Consider the following 22408-nt stretch of genomic DNA (forward strand, 5'->3'; position numbering starts at 1 on the left):
TTTAATTATTTTAAAATTTTATTTAAACAATTTTAAATATAAAAATATAAAATTTTAAATTAGAGCTGAATTTAAAAATATTTTAGAGAGATTAAAGATTATTTATATGTTTAAAAAAAGTGTGTTGACTATATTGTTGATGTAAAAAAAGTAGGCTGAAGGGAGATTCGTTACACACAGTGGATGAAAATGAGGAAATAGTGTTGGGTGTCACTTTCTGAGGGTCAAAAGAAGAGGCAACTAACTAAAGCCTTCTAGTTTTCCATAACACACTATTCACAGACTCCGGGGTCCACTGTTACCAACCGACAATTAATGAGACTTGTACTGTCTCGGCTACAATCCGACTTTACCATCTATTCGGCCAAGGCAGGGTATCTCGGTGCGCACTTATCTCAGCCTCTTTGCCTCATGGGCTCGAGGCTGGAGGGCAACTGTACTGTCTCGGGTGATATCCGAGATGACCTACAACCCGATCATACCTTGTAACACCTCGAGGTCGGTGATGACTCGATAGAGCGTTTGAGGTGAGTCCCTTCGGTCGGAATCCGACTAGGCAATTTGAGTCCAGTTTAGAATCCTCTCACCTGTAAGGACTGAGGAGACCACTCGGCATTGACCCGACTGGGTCCTCGGTATGAACCTAGTCGGTCAGAACCCGACTACACTTGTTCCTTTCAACCCCGCACCATCAAGATAAGAGCGGTTAGGAAAATCCCTTCATTCTCGGGGCCCAAAAGGCCCATGAACGACATGCCATAAAACCCAAAACCCTAGAGCTAGGAAGACAGATTTACACTTTTGAATGCTCTGGCTTTGCGGCTTGACCTAGGAAAAACCCTAGCGCACCCCGTGACTGGAACATTTTGGCGCCCACCGTGGGGCTACGGTAAAACTGCTCCTACGCCCCGAATCACAGAGAAGAACCAACGGACTACCATGGTGAGAGGCGGCAACCACAACAATGCACAACCTCCTACAATGGAGGAGATGATGGCCATGATCAACGGCTTAAGAGAAGAGAACGCGCGCTCCAGGGAGAGAGAGGAGGCTATTCAACGTGAGAATGAGGAGCTCAGGAGACGAGCGGATGGGATGAAGGCCAGGTTGGAAGCTAGTGTCAGGACGGTAGAGGAGGATGTCATGATGGAAGTCCCTAGGGATTTTCGACCTTTTTCGGAAGCCATAGAGGCCGAGATCATTCCCAGGGATCTTCGCACACCCCAAGTGGAGCCCTTTGACGGGACCCAGGACCCCGATCAGCATTTGATGGACTTCCGAGCTCAAATGCTGATCTGTGGAGGAAGCATGGAAGCGCGGTGCAAGTTATTCATGGGCACGCTCAAGAAGGCAGCGCTGGACTGGTTCAGCGGACTCCCGGACAGGTCAATCACCGACTTTGACGTGTTTAGTCGGCTCTTCATGGCGCAATTCGCCGCTAACAAGAAGAAGCCACCGATCACGTCGGACTTGTTCGACCTAAGGCAGCAACGCGAGGAGTCACTGAAGGATTTCCTGCGAAGGTTCAACGAGACCGCGATGAGGGTGGCATCGTTGGACGAGAAGATGGCGGTCATTGCATTTCAGAAAGGTTTGAGATCGGGAGCTTTCGACATCGCGCTCGAAAGAGCGAACTGTCAAACGATGTCGGAGGTGAGGGCTTTCGCTCTGAGCCACATCAAAACGGAGGAGAATCAGATCATTAAAAGGGCGGCCGAGAACCGAGAAGCAGGGAGCAGCAATAAGGAGGGAAACAAGCATCTTCGACCGCGCTCAGACTGGAGTAAACGACATGACCAATACAGCAGGAAGGAAAGTAATTACAGGCAGACCGAACAGGGTAGTCGGGCAAGGGGCGAATGGAGGCGCAACAATGAGGAAGAAAAGTTCACTCCACTTACTGTTCCTAGGCGACAAATACTTCACGATGTCAACAATGCATCGTTTTTTGAGTTTCCAGAGGCGACGGAGCGTCAGCTGGGGCCCTCGAAAACCGATTGGTGTGAGTTCCATAGGGCTCACGGACATTCCACAGAAAACTGCTTCGTCTTAGGAAGACAGATCGAACGCCTGATCAAGGAGGGACGACTGAGGGAGTTTGTGGCGAGAAAACAAGAAGAAGGGTCGTCCGACAGGCGGTCTAAACGCACACAGGACGACGCAAGGAGGGATAGACGTAGAGAGAGATCTCCTCCCAGAGACTCCACGGCAAAGGTCTCGGAAGCTCATCAGCAGCCCATTCATGGGGATTTCAACACCATAGCAGGAGGTTTCGCCGGGGGGGGGTCTACTTCTGCTGCCCGAAAGAGGTACACTCGGTCGGTACTGACAGTTTCGGAATTCAGGCGACCGTCTCAGCCTGAGATTTCATTCTCGGATTCGGATTACGAAGGAGTAGCGCCTCATGAAGATGACCCCATCGTCGTGTCGGCGATCGTCATGGGGTACAATGTGAAGCGCGTGTTGATTGACCAGGGAAGTTCCGCGGATATTTTATTCTGGGAAACTTTTGAGGGAATGAAAATTCCTAACGACCGACTAATTCCTTATGCAGGGACTCTAGTGGGTTTTGCAGGGGACCAAGTCATCGCAAGGGGATACGCCGATTTGGAGACGACCTTCGGCCAAGGAGCTCAGATGAAGACGGTGGTTGTTCGGTACTTGGTTGTTGATGCTCAGTCGTCGTATAGTATACTGATCGGCAGGCCGACTTTGAACAAGCTGGGAGCGGTCGTGTCTACCCCCCATCTGAAGCTAAAGTACCCGTTGCCAAATGGTACTGTGGGGGTCCTCAGGGTGGACCAGGAGGTCGCTCGAAAATGCTATGGGGATAGTTTGAAGACACGAAGACGACTGTACACTAAGCAGGTACAGAGGGGGGTCCATTCCGTCGAGCTAGATCCCAGAATGGGTCAGTTTGACCACCGACCCGCCCCAGCAGAAGACGTCAAGGAAGTGGAGGTAATGGAAGGGAGAAACGTAAAGATAGGCACCTCTTTGACTCCAGAAGATGAGGAGCAATTAGTGAGGGTCTTGAAGGATAATGTCTTGGCATTCGCATGGCATTCCAGCGACATGCCTGGAATTGATCCAAACTTTTTGTGTCACAAGTTGGCCATAGACCCTAGTGCAAAGGCAGTAATTCAGAAGAGAAGGAAAGTCGGCGAGGAGAAGCGAAGGGCTATCGCGGAAGAGACGCAGAAACTACTGATGGCAGGACACATTCGGGAAATCCAATACCCGACCTGGTTGGCAAACGTAGTCATGGTGCGCAAGAGCAGTGGGAAATGGCGAATGTGTACGGACTTCACCGACCTTAATAAGGCTTGCCCAAAAGACTCGTACCCGCTGCCGAATATAGACTGCTTGGTGGATGGTGCGTCGGGATACGAGTTACTAAGCTTCATGGATGCATACTCGGGGTACAATCAGATCCGAATGCATCCCGCAGATGAGGACAAGACCGCCTTCATAGCGGATCAGGCCAATTTCTGCTACAGAGTCATGCCGTTCGGTCTGAAGAACGCAGGGGCGACTTATCAGCGACTGATGGACAAAATCCTTGTGAATCAGCTTGGTCGGAATGTGGAAGCTTATGTAGACGACATGGTGGTGAAGTCGGAAAGCGTCAGTCGGCACTTTGGCGACTTGCAGGAATTGTTCGATACCATCGGCCAGTTCCAGCTGAAACTGAACCCGGAGAAGTGCTCTTTCGGCGTCCAGGCGGGAAAGTTCCTCGGGTTCCTGTTAACTCACCGCGGCATTGAAGCGAACCCGGACAAGTGCTCGGCGATCATCGACATGAGAAGCCCTTCTACAGTAAAGGAGGTACAACAATTAACGGGGAGGATGGCCTCTCTTTCCCGATTTATATCAAGAGCGGCTGACAAAGCCCTGCCTCTTTTTCAATGTCTGAGGAAGAATGACCGGTTCGTTTGGACAACCGAGTGTGAAGAAGCCTTCTCCGAGCTCAAGAAGTCGTTAGCATCCCCGCCGATTTTAACAAAACCACGACTAGACATGCCCTTGTTGGTATACATCTCGGCGTCCGACCGTGCTGTCAGTTCAGTTCTGGTTCAAGAGCGTGAAGCTTCCCAAGTTCCTATTTACTTTGTAAGCAGGGTTTTGCAGGGAGCAGAGACAAGATATCAGAGAATCGAAAAACTAGCCCTCGCTATACTGGTCACTGCGAGGAAATTGAGGCATTACTTCCAGAGTTACGAGGTGATAATTCGTACTGATCATCCGATTCGACAAGTCTTGCAAAAACCCGACCTAGCCGGTAGAATGATGAAATGGTCTGTCGAGCTCTCTGAATTCTCCATCAAGTATGAGCCAAGAGGAGCAATCAAAGCCCAGGTATTGGCCGACTTCCTGATGGAGTTGACCCCTCCAGCCAAGGAAGACACGGTCGGTGAAACCCAATGGATTTTATCAGTTGACGGTGCGTCAAATATAGGAGGAAGCGGAGCTGGAATCGTCTTGGAGGGCCCGGGTGGAATCCTACTAGAACAGTCACTACGGTTTGAGTTCAGGGCAAGCAACAACCAAGCCGAGTACGAGGCGTTATTGGCAGGAATGAGTTTAGCCAAGGAGATGGGTGCGACGAGTTTGTCAGCCAGAAGTGATTCCCAATTGATCACCGGACAAGTGGCGGGAACCTTCCAAGCCAAGGATCCTCAACTGGCCAAGTACTTGGAGAGGGTAAAACTCTTATCGGAAAGTTTCCGAGCATTCACACTTAGCCACGTGCCGCGAGAGCAAAATTTGAGAGCAGACCTCCTGTCCAAGTTAGCTAGCACGAAGAAGCCGGGAGCCACTCGATCGGTCATCCAAGAAACTTTAGCTCAGCCGAGTATAAATGAGCCACAGGGGAGTGTTCTTTTCATCCAGGAGGAACTCAACTCGTGGATGGCACCTTACATTGCGTACCTGACTCGGGGGGAATTGCCAGAAGATAAAAGGCAAGCATCGCTGATACAAAGAGAGTCGGCCAGGTTTGTGGTTATTAGTGAGAGACTTTACCGAAGAGGTTACAGCTCTCCCCTCCTAAGGTGTCTCACCATGCCACAAGCAAAGAGAGTGATGGATGAGATTCACAGTGGAATGTGCGGAAGCCATATTGGAGGCCGAGCTCTAGTGTATAAAGTCGCCCGAGCAGGATACTTCTGGCCATCCCTAAAAAACGACTGCGTCAACTGGGTCCAGAAGTGCGACGGATGCCAAAGACACGCCCCTTTGCTCCATTCCCCAACTGAACGACTGCATTCAATTCTGTCCCCATGGCCCTTCCACAAGTGGGGGATTGATATCCTCGGGCCATTTCCGATTGCAATAAGGCAACTGAAATTCTTGATAGTGGCGGTCGACTACTTCAGTAAATGGATCGAGGCGGAACCAGTGGCGACCATCTCGGCAGAAAAAGTAAGAGCTTTCCTCTGGAAGAATGTGGTGTGTAGGTACGGAGTCCCTCAAATGCTTGTTTCCGATAATGGAACCCAGTTTGCAAGCACAAGGGTTCGTGATTTCTGCAAAGAGGTCGGTATCCGAATGGCGTTCACGTCGGTCGAACATCCACAATCCAATGGCCAGGCAGAGTCGGCCAATAAGGTAATCCTCTCGGGTCTGAAGAAACGTGTACAAGAGTCAGGCGCGTCATGGGTTGAGGAACTTCCCCGAGTACTATGGTCGTACCACACCACCGTCCACTCGACGACTCAAGATACTTCTTTCAATCTGGTATACGGAACCGACGCCATGATCCCAATTGAGATTGTAGAACCATCAGTCCGCACTACGGCTTTTTCGGCGGAGGAGTCTGACCAGGGCAGGCGAGTTGATTTGGATTTAATCCAAGAGGTTAGAGAAAAAGCAAGAATAAACCAAATAGCGGCCCAGAGAAGAGCAGCCTTCAAGTACAACACAAAGGTGAATCCGAGAGACTTCATCGTAGGCGACCTAGTGTTGAGGCGTGCCCAACCAATGCAAATGAAGAACAAGCTGTCAGCAAAGTGGGTGGGTCCTTACAAAGTGGACGATGTGGTCGGCAAAGGCGCGTATAGGCTGAGGACCTTGGACGGAGGAATGATACCGAGAACATGGAACGCGGCGAGTTTGCGTTTTTATTATAGCTGATCTTTTTGTATTAGGTGCACTCTTTTCCTAACTCAGTATTTTGTCCCCGTAAAAATTTGAGGGGTTTTTTGCTGAGAAGGTTTTTAACGAGGCATCACTCTTTCAATTTCAATAATACATGTCATGTCATTTTTTCGCTATTAATGGCTCCTTAACCTTTGTTATTTTGAAGAAGCAAAGACTCGTCACTGATCGGTAAAAATCTGACTGGCGCGAGTATAAAAAAAAGCAAAGACTCGTCACTGATCGGTAAAAATACGACTGGCGCGAGTATAAAAAAGCAAAGACTCGTCACTGATCGGTAAAAATCCGACTGGCGCGAGTATAAAAAAGCAAAGACTCGTCACTGATCGGTAAAAATACGACTGGCGCGAGTATAAAAAAGCAAAGACTCGTCACTGATCGGTAAAAATCCGACTGGCGCGAGTATAAAAAAGCAAAGACTCGTCACTGATCGGTAAAAATCCGACTGGCGCGAGTATAAAAAAGCAAAGACTCGTCACTAATCGGTAAAAATCCGACTGGCGCGAGTATAAAAAAGCAAAGTCTCTTCACTGATCGGTAAAAATCCGACTGGCGCGAGTATAAAAAAGCAAAGACTCGTCACTGATCGGTAAAAATCCGACTGGCGCGAGTATAAAAAAGCAAAGACTCGTCACTAATCGGTAAAAATCCGACTGGCGCGAGTATAAAAAAGCAAAGACTCGTCACTGATCGGTAAAAATCCGACTGGCGCGAGTATAAAAAAGCAAAGACTCGTCACTGATCGGTAAAAATCCGACTGGCGCGAGTATAAAAAAGCAAAGACTCGTCACTGATCGGTAAAAATCCGACTGGCGCGAGTATAAAAAAGCAAAGACTCGTCACTGATCGGTAAAAATCCGACTGGCGCGAGTATAAAAAAGCAAAGACTCGTCACTGATCGGTAAAAATCCGACTGGCGCGAGTATAAAAAAGCAAAGACTCGTCACTAATCGGTAAAAATCCGACTGGCGCGAGTATAAAAAAGCAAAGACTCGTCACTAATCGGTAAAAATCCGACTGGCGCGAGTATAAAAAAGCAAAGACTCGTCACTGATCGGTAAAAATCCGACTGGCGCGAGTATAAAAAAAAGCAAAGACTCGTCACTGATCGGTAAAAATACGACTGGCGCCAGTATAAAAAAGCAAAGACTCGTCACTAATCGGTAAAAATCCGACTGGCGCGAGTATAAAAAAGCAAAGACTCGTCACTAATCGGTAAAAATCCGACTGGCGCGAGTATAAAAAAGCAAAGACTCGTCACTGATCGGTAAAAATCCGACTGGCGCGAGTATAAAAAAGCAAAGACTCGTCACTGATCGGTAAAAATCCGACTGGCGCGAGTATAAAAAAAAAGCAAAGACTCGTCACTGATCGGTAAAAATACGACTGGCGCCAGTATAAAAAAGCAAAGACTCGTCACTAATCGGTAAAAATCCGACTGGCGCGAGTATAAAAAAGCAAAGACTCGTCACTAATCGGTAAAAATCCGACTGGCGCGAGTATAAAAAAGCAAAGACTCGTCACTGATCGGTAAAAATCCGACTGGCGCGAGTATAAAAAAAAAAGCAAAGACTCGTCGTGATTTATGTCTTAAACTTAAAAAAAAAAAATTTACTCATTTTAGGTCGGCAGCAAGGCGACATATTGGTCATCATTTACGTTTTTAACTTAGAAAAATTTGCAATCATTTTAGGTCGGCAAAAAGGCGACATATTGGTCGTGATTTATGTCTTAAACTTAAAAAATTTTTTTACTCATTTTAGGTCGGCAGCAAGGCGACATATTGGTCATCATTTACGTTTTTAACTTAGAAAAATTTGCAATCATTTTAGGTCGGCAGGAAGGCGACATATTGGTCGTGATTTATGTTTTAAACTTAAATTTTTTTTTTTATTCATTTTAGGTCGGCAGCAAGGCGACATATTGGTCATCATTTACGTTTTTAACTTAGAAAAATTTGCAATCATTTTAGGTCGGCAGGAAGGCGACATATCGGTCGTGATTTATGTTTTAAACTTAGAAAATTTTTTATTCATTTTAGGTCGGCAGCAAGGCGACATATTGGTCGTGATTTATGTTTTAAACTTAAAAATTTATTTTATTCATTTTAGGTCGGCAGCAAGGCGACATATTGGTCATCATTTACGTTTTTAACTTAGAAAAATTTGCAATTCCATTTGTTGAACCTGAAAGCTAAGTATGCTGGGAAAATATTCAGTTAACTTAGGAAGTTTTTTGTGCGTTTTGGAGTTCGAGATTCAACGAAGTATATAGGGGAGGTACTCATTCGCATTGCAAATTTCTGACCCTAGAAAGCTTTTTCTTATAACAAAAACATGAGCATGAGATGAACAATAAGGACCAAAAAGACAATACTCCATAAATGTTCTACAGTAGAGACAACAACCGATAGAAAAACAACAAGTCCAAAAGCCTTGAGGAGTGACGATTAATCATCCTCAGGGGGGTCCACAAGCTCCCCATTTACAATCTCCTTGAAATAGCCAAGCCCTCCGAGATCGATATCAGCATGGAGAAATTTCACTTGAGTGGTGGCAGCGTCAAAACCTTCAACAAACTTGTTCAGCGAGTCCATCTTGGCGGCCTGGAGATCAACCTGCAGCTTCTCGGTTTCCGACTTCGCGACGGCCAATCCGTTCTCAAAGACTTGGGCCGCGTCGGCATTCTTATCCCGAGCGAGTCGAAGCTCTTCCAACTCCTTTTCAAGGGCCGATTTCTCAGAAGCCCAAGTCTTCCTTTCATCATCAAAACCACGCCGGTTCACGAGTAGCTTGTCCCGCTCCGAGGTTACCCAGGCGAGATCTGCCTTACCTTTCTTCACGGTCTCTTCAAGGGAACTGATCTTCTTCCCCTGCAGTTTGATTTCTCGTACCATCCCACGAACTTTGTCCTCATTGATGAGCGACAACGCGGACAAGCGGTTAACCAACGATTCGACCCCCTTTGCAATCGAAAAAGGGCTCATTTTTTCCAAGTCATCTTTGTCGCCCTCAAGCAAATCAGTGTGGCGAATATGTGAAGCGTGGTTGACTTTCTCGTCCCAGAAAGACGGAGCTTTGCCCAAGTCAGGGCCGTGATCTACGGGCTCCCAATTTTCCCCGATACACATACTCAGCGTCCGCTCAGCTGACTGAACCTCGACGTCTTTCTCCAGCTCCTCCCCCCTGATCTCGGTCTCGAGATTCACGAGGGTGATGGGATTCTCGGTCTCCCGGCGACTCTTAAGGGGACTCTCGGCGACGCTATCCTTCTTGGGAGGAACTCCCGCACCACTTGTCGCCACCTCGACGGCTTTAGAAGCTTCTTGCTGCTTCCATAATTTCCTCATCTCGCGATTGCTCAAGCTCGCCATTTTCTCTGCGTAAGAGATGAGCACACGTTACTATTAAAAAAGGATGTAGAAATAAAATGAAAGAAATGACAGGGGTATCGGCGAGGAACCGACTACCTATATAGATTTTCAATTCACTGGGTCTATTTTCTAAGTCTAGAAGTCTAGTGGTGTTGAAAATCGTTTTGAGCTCCTCAAGTTTTCTAACATCCTTTCGGTCCCCCTCGGCAACTTGCTCCAATGACAAACCACCATAGGATACCGTTCGCCGGTTCCAATACAAAGGGTACCCGTCAAGCAGACTCTCATTACCAGGAGTACAACGAAGGCGAAAATACGATTTCTTAAAATCTTTGTAGGACGACTGGAACAACGTCAGGAGCCCTCGCCCATTGACACCACCAACAGACACCCAGCTAGTACGTTTGCTCACTCGGGTTTCAAAAAAATAGAAAAACTTATCTAAGGAAGGAGAAATACCAAGACCCATACACAAAATTTCAAACCCTCGAACAAACGCCCAACTGTTTGGGTGAAGTTGGGTAGGGGCCACATTCAGTGTCTGAAGCACCCCTTTTTCACATTCAGAAAGGGGCCACCTTACCCTAAGCTTTGAAATCAAGGTAGTATAGCAAAAGGTGAATCTCTCGGAGGGAGCCCCTTTCACGCACACGGGCTCCTCATCGACACAGGGTTCGCAAATAATCACACTATCCCCCCCCTCACACACCACATGCTCACTACAGAAGCTATCAACCATGGCCCACGAGTTCATACAAGAATCACAACGCAAGACATCATCTTTAACCCACTCATACAGTTCCCTATAGTTTATGGAGGCCATTGCAGATGAATAGATTAACTTAAGCAACTACTAAGGATTTCTTTTCTCTTTCTGCGAACAAAAAAGACCAACAGGTTTAAATAGACGCGTACCTAGGGGCACCCAACAACTCTTCCTCACCCAACACCTTCACCGGAACGCCGCGAAACCACCGTGGACCACGGGAAATGAACCACCGCGAAGGAGATGCTAAGCCCTAAAAATGAAGGAAGTGAAAGCAAGGACCAAAGCAGCGAGGGACCTTAGTATATATAGACAAGGAAAGCGTACCAAGAAATTCACCTTTTGAAAACGCACCGTTTATCGAAGAGACGCGCGTTTAAGAGTCACGGCGCAAACCAGGAACGTTACAACTTTCAACAGTAAACCCCCCACACGTTTCAAGACACGTGGCACTAATATCATCGTTTCTCTAAAAAGCCACCCCGCAATAAATGCGCATCGCAGCGACGCAACATGAAGGGACGTCACTCGGACAGCTCGGCCAAGGCAGGGTATCTCGGTGCGCACTTATCTCAGCCTCTTTGCCTCATGGGCTCGAGGCTGGAGGGCAAGTGTACTGTCTCGGCTACAATCCGACTTTACCATCTATTCGGCCAAGGCAGGGTATCTCGGTGCGCACTTATCTCAGCCTCTTTGCCTCATGGGCTCGAGGCTGGAGGGCAACTGTACTGTCTCGGGTGATATCCGAGATGACCTACAACCCGATCATACCTTGTAACACCTCGAGGTCGGTGATGACTCGATAGAGCGTTTGAGGTGAGTCCCTTCGGTCGGAATCCGACTAGGCAATTTGAGTCCAGTTTAGAATCCTCTCACCTGTAAGGACTGAGGAGACCACTCGGCATTGACCCGACTGGGTCCTCGGTATGAACCTAGTCGGTCAGAACCCGACTACACTTGTTCCTTTCAACCCCGCACCATCAAGATAAGAGCGGTTAGGAAAATCCCTTCATTCTCGGGGCCCAAAAGGCCCATGAACGACATGCCATAAAACCCAAAACCCTAGAGCTAGGAAGACAGATTTACACTTTTGAATGCTCTGGCTTTGCGGCTTGACCTAGGAAAAACCCTAGCGCACCCCGTGACCGGAACAAGACTAAAACCTAATTAAGTCAACGCCCCATGGAAAATCCAAATTTTTACATTCCTATCAAGGATGGCAAATATACCCGTACGAACTCGTCCCGACTTTGACGGGAAATACCTAATTTGACCAGGTATAGGTAAAATCCGATATATTAAATTGGGTACGGGTACAGGTACGGATATGTACTTACCCGCCCCGTACCCATACCCGTACCCGTCCCCATTTTCATTTTTAATTTAATATTCACTTTTAATTTAATTATATTAAAGAATTTTAGTATTTTTTTTATGTGTGATTATTTATTATAATATAAGATAGAGAAATAACCTAATTATAATATAATTAAAAAAATAATTTAAAAATATTATATTTTAAAAAAAAAGTAAAAAATAAAAAATTTGACGGGTACGGATATAGCCGATACCCAACGGGGACGGGGATGGAGATGAAAATTACATACTCGACAGGTACGAGTACGGGGACGAGGATGAGTTTAGCTCGCAGGGACGGGGACGGGTATCATGAAACCCGTACCCGCCACGCCCTATTGCCATCCCTAATTCCTACACTATTTCTCAACTCATATGGCGTTTTCAAGAAAAATAAAATAAAAATGTTTTTTTAAAGTAGATTTTTTTTGTTGTTGCTGAGGATGAAATAAAATTTTTAGACAATTTTTTAAAGCCAGAAATAAAAGTGTTTATGTTTTTATTTTTCTATCTAATGTCATACTGAAATCAATAATAACACATTCAAAATTAATTGTTCTTGATAATCAAAGTTGGAGAAAAAAAGATATTCTTAAAAGATACTTTCAAAATTATTTATCATTGTTAAGATGTTTATTTGTATTAAAAAAGACTAAGTTGAAATTTATATCGAAAGAATAGTTTAATTTACTCATATTTTAATTTATATTAGATAAATATTAACGTTATCATTATTATTATTATTTTGTAATAAAATATTATTAATATATTAATAGAGGTTAATTTAAATTTTATAATGAGTTTGACCAAAAAAATTTAGAAATTTAAAATTCTTATAATTTGAATTACTTTAATTTTAATCCCTATTATTTTTTTAAATATTTTATTTTGATAAGTCAATTTAATTTTTAAAAAATTTTAAATTTTTAGTTTGGATAGGATAATTTTATTTCTACTACGTAAAATAATTTTTATAAAATTTAATATTAGTCGATTTTTAAGTATCTAATCATTTAAAGTTAATATTAAGTAATATTTAATAACTTTAAATATTTCATAATTAAAGAAAAAGTATTGACACTTTTTATGTGCACTTGAAAGAAAGTTGAGGAAGGTAGGATAATTTTTTAAAAAAAAATTCTCACTTTTTTAGAAGAATTTAAAATTCAATAATTTGAAAGAATTTCACATATACTTAAATTTTGATTTTATTATAAAGTTTTATCTAAACAAAATATTTAAAATTCTTAAAAAAATTGAATTACATACTTCATTAAAATTCCCATCCAAACATTCTCTTAGTTAACTCAATTAGTTTTTTTTTTTTTTATAGTTTTTTTCTAACCCTTGTTCCAATCGAGGTTGAGTTTTTTAAAAGGAAGAAGAAGAAGGTGGTAACGATGGAGAAAGCAAGATGCAATCTTAGATACTAAGCAAAAGCGATTAGCATCTAAATCTACCAGTCAACGCTATTTTATTAATAATGTTTACTGAGTTTTGGGCAAAAGACAGCGACTATTAGTTATCTTGCTGTAAAAATAACAACGATTAAATAATCATCCTGTGAAAAAAAAAACAAAAAAAAGCACAACGATCAATCATTAACGAAGTATTTGAGAGGAAAAAAAATTACATGAAGGGCATTTATGTTTTTACCAGTAAGTTTTGAAATCAAACATTTGACAAGTACCGAGTTAGCCTTGTTTCACTTGCTAAGTTTATATTTATAAATAATTTTATTCCAACAATAGAAAAAAAGAAATGTTGAGTATGAAACTAATATCTTCAAAGCCTTTTGATTTGAGGTACCTTGCTTAGCAAGTCAATTCATACACATATTCTCTTTACGTTAAACATGTTGAAATTTAATACCTCGTGTTGATTTTTCTGAATAAGAAAATTATGAGAGTTAGTGATATTTGTAGGATTCTACAATTGTAAATGGTATGATAAAATTAATATTCACTAAAATAGATTCTAATATCATCTTAAAAAGATGAGTTAAAAATCTAATTTAATATTATAAAATTAACTTATGTAGTGAGAAAATTTTTCAAACTTAAATACACTAATTTAAGCATATTATACTAGTGGATGTAAAATCTTTAACAGAAGTAAAAGAATATGACAAAATGAGATTAATTTTTAACTAAGAATCAAACTTATAATTAACTTCTTAATACCATTTTTTCAATCAATCACAAGTGCAAACATATATTCTTTCACAATAACGTTCTACAATAGTTGTTTATCCGATAAATACTACAATAAAATGGACTTTAAGGACATTTAATATAAATTTTAGTGACAATAAAAATTGCTGCAAAATCTTTTTTAAGATGAGAGTTGTCATCTACTTATATATTCTTTAATTTTCTTAATTTTTAATTATTTTATCTCCTAATTAATTATTTTATTAATAGTTGATGTGAGATTTGGATTTTTTTTCAATACACCTCTTCAAGTTTAACACTATTGAGTTTGATAATAGTGAATAATCTGATAATCATTTAGAATAGTAAGTTATAAGTCTAACTTAACCTTACAAAACAAACTTGTAAGGTGAAAGTTATTATCCACTTATATACTCTTTAATTATCTTATCACTAATCGACGTGAGATTTAAGTTTTTTCTAATAAATAATTGTGTTAATAATAATAAATTTTGGTATGATGTAAATACATTTTTAGTGACCATTATATATTAATCATTAATATTTTATTAGATAATAAAATAGAGACAATTAATTTATTATCGTTAAATAATTATCATAATAATAAATTTTGTTGTAGTGATAAAAAGTAATACATTATTAACATTTATAGAATTTAAAATAACTTTTTTCCTCGGTTTTAAATCAAAAGTTTAAAATCGATGTAAAAAAAAATTACATTAGTTTCAATTAGATTTGATACGTAAAATGACTTTTAAAACTTGTTTCATTTTCACCTTCGCACCCATCAAATAACAAACCTAAATTCTCTTGCACTCTTGACTTTCATTCCCAAAATTCGACGATAGTTGTTGATGGAGAGCAGTGTGTCATAGTGGTTCAAGTGACAGAGGGAGAAATTTGTGCTAGAAAGAACGATGATAGTGGAAGAAAAACCAACACGCACGAGAGACTTGTATACAACTATGGCAATCTTTGGATTATTTTGTTATTGTTATTATTATTTTACCTTATTTATTGTTGAGTTAAAGGTTCGATTGTAGGAGAATGCTCACGACTACAAATGTTGTTGGTCATTCTAATCACGGCAAGACATAATGCTTAAAAGGAGTTTGGGATCATAGAGGTTGACGGAACGCGATGTAAATGTTTGATGTAATAAAATGACACATATATAATTCTAAACAACAGTCCTAGAACAAATGTAAGATGTTAAATGTTCGTGAATCTTCGAACCATTATAAATACCAAACAATTTTGCATGCAAGGATGTTGTATTAACTCGTGAACCTACAGAACCAATCATCCAATACAATGACCAAGCCAATCATGAATGATCTCTCCAAACAAGAACAAAACAAATATTTCAATTTGAAAATTGTGACCAAGTGATTTTTATTTAGTTATATATATATATATATATATATATAGTTTAACATTTTTTAAAGAAAACTTAGAGCTAATTAATCTTACCGAGAGCGAAGAAGTTTCTTAGTTTCTTACTTCTCTTGAACGTAACTATATGATTGCTGTAGGCAACATTCAGCCAGCAAAGGTAGAAAAAATGAGCCATCAAAACTTAGAGGGTTCGTCTTGTGGCATTCACACGACCACGTAAAACCCGCGTTGAGACCTACAAGCTTTGCAAGCAGAGAGATAACAATAAGATAATGAAATTACAAAACTTATTATTATTTTGGTTGACTGAACTTGCAAAAGTAACCTTACCAAATATTCTCAGCTGTACTTTTCCTGTTAAAATCGGTGTCAATTACGCATCACTTAGATATCCATTATTTATGTTTGTTTTGGTTTTTCGAATATTTAATCTAACTAAGCAGTCAAAAATTGCATTTGCCTTTGTTCTGTCGCGTCGTGTCGTTTGGATTGCACGAAAATAAAATAAAAATGTCCCACATCAAAGCGTTATCCGATGGGGCCCCTGAAGAAGAAAATAGTTTACCAAACAATTGTAAACACTTTGACAAATGGTGCCAATGACGCGGCTTTTCACTTCTTTATCTTTGAATTTAATAAATCGAATCTCTCACCCATAAATGATAAACCCCTTTTTCTAATTCCTCATAATCATAAATGAGTATATAGTACTTTTTTGAAAACTCGAATTTTCCCATGCACTCAAGACTAGTTCATATTCTACGTGTTAGGTTAGGCTACCTGCCGAGCCAAATTGCCTTGATGAGACACATTCAACTTAGAACCCTATCCATTATAAATAGGGAGCTCCCATTAACCAATAAATCAAACCCTCTCAGGTATACACAAACAAACACTTGAAGTGAGTTAGTGTACGTGTTTGAGCTATGGCTTTTCTTTGTTCTAGATTAACCATCTCTTTTGCTCTGTTTGTCCTCATATTGGGGACTGCCAATGCACAACTTTCTACAAACTTCTACTCAAGTTCTTGTCCAAAACTCCTCTCCACTGTCAAATCCACAGTGCAATCTGCCATATCAAAGGAGGCTCGCATGGGTGCTTCTCTCCTCCGATTGTTCTTCCATGATTGCTTTGTCAATGTAATCTATTCGCACCTTCTCACACTTTATATAAATACATATACTAAGCATAGCTTCTACCCCGTGCATGCATCAACTAGATTTGCTTTTTAAAAATGCATGATGGTGCAAAAAAAAACGTTAAAAATGATCATTTTATAAAAAAATTAAGTTAAAAACTTGGTGAGGATTAATATTTTCATCTTATTTACTTATAGCCGACACATTTTCTGCTCGATTAGTAAAGATTACAAATGCATGCAGGGATGTGATGGTTCAATTCTATTGGATGACACATCAAGCTTCACCGGTGAGAAGAACGCAAACCCCAACAGAAACTCTGCTCGTGGATTCGATGTCATCGACAACATCAAATCTGCCGTGGAGAAAGTGTGCCCTGGAGTTGTCTCCTGCGCAGATATCCTTGCCATCACTGCTAGAGACTCCGTTGAGATCGTAAGTGCTCAAACAACCAAAAAATAAAATAAAAAACCACATTAAACATTAAAGCACTAATGACTAAACTAATTGCCACATATGCAAGTAAAGATAATACATAAATAAATAGATAGGTCATAGGAGACAAAATAAATATGTATTTATATTTTGTTGACTCTGGTGATATTAGCTTGGAGGCCCTACTTGGAATGTTAAACTTGGAAGAAGAGACGCGAAGACAGCTAGCCAATCTGCTGCTAACAATGGCATCCCTGCACCCACTTCAAACCTTAACCAACTCATCTCCAGATTCAGTGCTCTCGGACTTTCCACCAAGGACTTGGTCGCCTTGTCTGGTAATTAAATTTCAATCATATAGTAAAATTTCTTTTGGTAACATGATGGGTCTAACAATAATGGTTAGAAGATGTGAGATTTGAAACTTTTTGGCGATATTTGTTTTGATTAATTATTTTGATTAGGTGGTCACACAATTGGGCAAGCAAGATGCACAAACTTCAGAGCACGTATCTACAACGAGAGCAACATAGATAGCTCATTTGCAAGCACTAGGAAATCAAGCTGCCCCCAGTCATCAGGGTCAGGGGACAACAATCTGGCACCACTTGATCTTCAGACTCCGACCACATTTGACAACTACTACTTCAGGAACCTGGTTCAGAAGAAGGGTCTCCTTCACTCTGATCAACAACTATACAATGGTGGGTCCACCGACTCCATAGTGCGTGGCTACAGCACTGACCAGAGCTCCTTTTCTTCTGATTTTGCATCCGCCATGATCAAGATGGGAGACATTAGTCCTCTCACCGGCTCAAACGGAGAAGTCAGGAAGAATTGTAGAAGGGTTAACTGATTAACTATATATATTAAGGGTCATACACATAAGCCTGCAATTTAATTGTGTTAATCAGATATCTCTATAATAAGTTGTTAGAACATGTTTTGAATTTTGATTCCGTGGTCGGCTTCCTAGCTAGTGTAGTTGACGTCAATGCCCTGTACTTTAGTGTTTCTTTTTCTTTTTTATATATCTTTAAAAATGATTTCATCTTTCTACTTTTTGTCTTCTACCTCCCTTTATTTTTTGGTGTCTTTTTGCTTTTCTTTACAATGTTGTATACCATATATAAAAGACTTTATTATGGCTCAAGAAGGGAGATTGAATTGGTTTCATATACAAGTTTGCTTTTGATTTTCTCTTTTGACATTCCATTCGAATTCAGTAAGAGAGCCAAATGAACAAAAATAGCTGGCACGGGGAGACTCTGACACACGAGTTCCCAATGGCAAATGGCAGCCACCATATTGACCTCCCTGTACACATGAACAAAAATAACATCTCAATTTCTTTTGCTGTCCAATTAACAATATGTTTTATAACCTACAAATATACTGTCTATGTGAAAATCCCTACAACCCGTAGTATTTACTCAAATGTAAAAAAATCACGCCTTAGATTCATTTACAAACACTCAAATGAATAATTTTTTTTTTATAATTACTTTATAATTTTATTTATATAAAAAATATTTTCTAGTTTTTATTTTTCTGAAAATGTATGATCCTATAAATCATTCAAGTTTACCTTTCTTTTATTTTTATTTTTTGTATTGGGCCATAATGAAAGGAATAACACGGCTCATGATATATACACTTCCTTTTTTTTATAAGTACACCTTCTTTTTTTAAAAAATTATAAAATATTATAATTTTTTTTAAAAATATTTAATTCTACACTTTCAACTTTCAGTTTGTTACTTTCTTCTTCTTATTCACACACTTTTTCTTTTCTCTTTCAATTTTCACATGTTACCAAAATAGGTGGGGTAAAGGAAAAATAAGGGGGTACATGTAAAAATTAAAAAAAGGAGAAAAGAAGTATGAAAAAAAAGTACTAAATTAAATGTTGTGGATGTAAAATTAAAAATATTTTAAAATTAATTATTTTTTTTTAAAAGGAGATGTACTTATAAAAAAAAGGAGGTGTATATATCATGAACCCAATAACACTTTGGAACTTTTGGTTTGTTGGTTATCGTACTTTACCAAAAAAAAAAAAAAAACCTCGGAACTTTTGCATTTTAGAGGATACAAATCCAGCCCATCTATCATTAAGTCCGTTTTGATCCTGGTGCAACGGAAGAACTGTTCCTTCATTATTAGTTTATTTTTTAAACAAATTATAAGTATATTTTTTTTGGTGTTGAAATTATAAGTATATTTAGATACAAGGTTAGAATTGTTTTTATTTTTTTTACTGAAAAATATTTTTTATTTTCAATAATTTAAAAAAAAAACACTTCTAAAAATATAAATATTTATCTAAAATCATGGTAGTTAACATATATTTTAACATTGAAAAGTGTTATTTTTCTTACGAACTTTCCCAAAAAAATATTTGTAAGAATTATTTTGTGAGTTTTCCTACAATAATGATTCCACGAAAATTTTTGCGAATTTACTTATGAAAAATAGTTTGTAGAAATTTCATACAAATTTTTTTATGAAAAATAATTCACAAGAAATTTCTTTTTTTTTTTCTTCCAAATTTTGCTAAGATAAAAAAAATTTCATGATAAAAATTTACAAAAAATGTCATAAAAATTTTCTTTTGTTTCTTATATATTTTTTTTGCGAAAATAAATTCGCAGGTAATACTTAGTATTATAATAAATAGTAGAAAAATTTCACAAGTAATATTTCTTGCAAATTTTTCTATTAATTTTAATCCATAGAAAAAATAAAAAAAAATGTTTAAATTTATAAGTTTAATAATTAAAAGTTTTTTAATTAAAAAATATGATTTTACTAAATTATTTATAAATATATCATTATAATTAATTTTAATATTAAATTTATTTAAATTAAATATATAAAATTGTATAAATATGATAAATTATTGATTATGAGTTTTAATTTAATGATAATTTATAAAATTTTAAAATTAAAAGTATTTACTTAAAAAATATTATTTTACTAAATTATTTATAAATATTTCATAAAAGTTAATTTTAATTTAAAATATTAATAAATTAAACATCATTTTAATTAATTGTATGAATTAATGATAATGAGTTTAATTTAATCATAATTTTTAAAATAAAATTATTTAATAAAAACTACTTTTTTTAGAATATTGAATATCTTATGAGTTAATATAATTTATAATAATATAATTTTGTAGTTCAATATTGAATTAATTTTCTTTCTGGAGACATGATCTAATGAATATTTAATAAGGAAAATCTCAAGTTTCACATTGATTAGAAATAAGATAATAAAATAATATATAAGTGAGGACAATACTCATCTTATAAATTGATTTTAAATAGAGTTGAGTTAAACATAAAATAAAATCCCTATCCTAAGGTTCAAAAGGTCATAAATCACATGTAAGAGATATGAAAACAAGTTTATGATATTTTGAATGAATTTATTATGAGTATTTGAAATATAATAGTGGTGATAGTATGACAGGATATCTTCTAAAATTACTTTTGGATTTTAAACTTGCAAGAAACTTTCTAATTAATTTCTTTGAATTTATTTTTTGTAAGAAATTTTTCTGCATAATTTATTATGGAAAAAATTGTAGAAAAGTTTCCATAGGATAATTTTTTGCAAAGTTAAAAATTTTGCAAAAATATTCATCGGAATAATATTTCGTATGAATTTTTATGCAAAATCTACATAAAAAAAATCATGTGTAATAAGATATTTTTTAGTAATATTTGTATCTTATACTTCATTTCATTGACATTGCTTTTTCATACATAATTATACATTCTGATATTTAATGCTCTTTAGAGGAATGTATACAATCTACGATTGAATTAAGCCGCACCCAAGACGCAGAAGTAGGAGATGGAAAAACATCTGTCATTATTCTTAGTATGTTTCTGCATGATTTAATAGTAAATTATAGATTTAGTTATAATGTATAACACACAACTTTTAACAATATTTAAAAAATGTTACTTAGTTGTGTATAAATGTCAATTTATTTTTGTAACATATTATCAAATATTGTATATATATAATTCATATTATTAAAGATTTTTAATAGCATTTTTATACAATTAGACAATATTTTTCAAATGTTATCAAAATTGTATTTTTGTAACATTTTAATGATGTAGCCAAATTTTTGTTAACTTTATAAAATGATAATTAATTTTAATTTAGATATTTTTATCAATTATTATATTTTTATGTCTCTTAAACTCCTAAGAATTCTTTAATAGAAAGTTGAAGACATTCTTAGTTACTGCTCTTTATCAAAATTTATTTATCTTAAGTATAACTATATGATTATATATGTTCTTTATGAGCCATTTATTTATTTGATATAAGATTTTAATTATGGATAACAATTAAAGATGAGATAAATATTTTTTTATTTGATGTGGAACTTTAATTTTAGAAGCAATTAGAAAAAATAATGTTGAAATAAAAAAATGTTACTTATTTGTAGTAACATTTTTCAAAAAATGTTATAAAATAACCTATGTGACATTTTTTTACTCTATGAAATTTTGATTTTGAAAAAAATGAAAATAATAATATTGAAATAAAAAAAAATATTACTCCATCTATAATAATATTTTTCAAAATAATGTTGTAAAATAACCTTTTTATTTAATATATAATAATATTTTAATAAATATAAAAAAGAAAATGTTATTAAAGAATTAAAATGCAATAATTACAATTAATTTTAGGCACATTATATTAAAATTAACATGATTTTAGTTCTTATATTATCCGTTGATTGAAACAATAATTATAATATTATCCAAAATTAATATATAATAGTCAATCATAATATTTATTAGTGTTTTTGTTCAATTAATTATATAAAGGTGCGACACTAATACTTTCTCTCTCTCTCTTTTTTTATAGCTTCCAAACTTTAGCAACTTCTAATTTCTCTTTTCCTAATATTTTTACAGAGTTGATAGTGATAAGCATACATAGTGTTGGTATATTGATCAATACTACTGGTGGTAGCAAATATATATCCATGTCACAAACTATAACCTTGTAACTTTAGCGATAAAATTTGTGTGGTGGGAGAAACCAGTCACCAAAACCTAGCTGTGGCATACTGGGATTATATTACACGTACGGAAGTATAAATTCATAAGAATGAAACATTTTGTTATAGAGGCATTCAGTGGCCCTGCACTATATGGCAACATAATTGTAGCTCGTGTTAGGTTACTTATGAATAACTTATGCAAATTCATGCACAATGTCATTATTTTTTAACTAAATTTTCTGTCTCTTTCAGATTGCTAATTTGGTTACTTTACAAGGAGAGGACCAACCATTAATTCGTAATGTGATGACCCTCTTAAATCATGTCTCGTATCGTTGGTGTTGATGTGAAGTCATTTGATACAGAAAGAGAAGTCCTACGGTAATTTCATTATGCGTATGTCTGTATAACCATGTTTGTAGTTATTAGGCATATGAATTTCAATAGAACCTCCAAATTTGATTCACCGGTCCCTAAATAAACCATTTTTATAGATATATAAGATGATTAAATATCTGTTAGATATTACAACTATTTTTATGGAATGATAGATATTACAGTTGT

General features: G+C 37.6%; 2 protein-coding genes across 2 annotated transcripts; both read left to right on the forward strand.

The window, feature by feature from the left end:
* The first annotated feature begins 939 nt into the window (after positions 1 to 939).
* On the forward strand, positions 940 to 6135 carry LOC145949366 (uncharacterized). Its single transcript, XM_083059108.1, has one exon. It carries the CDS (start codon positions 940 to 942, stop codon positions 6133 to 6135), a length of 5196 nt encoding a protein of 1731 aa, XP_082915234.1.
* A 9903-nt stretch (positions 6136 to 16038) lies between these two features.
* LOC109796734 (peroxidase P7) lies at positions 16039 to 17859 on the forward strand. The gene is made up of 4 exons (XM_020356505.3): positions 16039 to 16365; positions 16609 to 16800; positions 16973 to 17138; positions 17265 to 17859. Exons 1-4 carry the CDS (start codon positions 16153 to 16155, stop codon positions 17654 to 17656), a joined length of 963 nt encoding a protein of 320 aa, XP_020212094.1. The 5' UTR covers positions 16039 to 16152; the 3' UTR covers positions 17657 to 17859.
* The last annotated feature ends 4549 nt before the right edge of the window (positions 17860 to 22408 follow it).

Source organism: Cajanus cajan, chromosome 6 (genome assembly GCF_000230855.2).
Source record: "Cajanus cajan strain Asha chromosome 6, NIPB_CcT2T_4, whole genome shotgun sequence".
NCBI lineage: Eukaryota > Viridiplantae > Streptophyta > Magnoliopsida > Fabales > Fabaceae > Cajanus > Cajanus cajan.

What these genes read in the sequence shown, in the direction of transcription:
- LOC109796734 (XM_020356505.3), top strand. Translation starts at nt 16,153, where the DNA reads ATGGCTTTTCTTTGTTCTAGATTAACCATCTCTTTTGCTCTGTTTGTC. An exon ending in CTAGAGACTCCGTTGAGATC is followed by an intron (nt 16,801 to 16,972) that starts GTAAGTGCTCAA and finishes TGGTGATATTAG; the next exon opens with CTTGGAGGCCCTACTTGGAA. An exon ending in GGACTTGGTCGCCTTGTCTG is followed by an intron (nt 17,139 to 17,264) that starts GTAATTAAATTT and finishes TATTTTGATTAG; the next exon opens with GTGGTCACACAATTGGGCAA.
- LOC145949366 (XM_083059108.1), top strand. Translation starts at nt 940, where the DNA reads ATGGTGAGAGGCGGCAACCACAACAATGCACAACCTCCTACAATGGAG.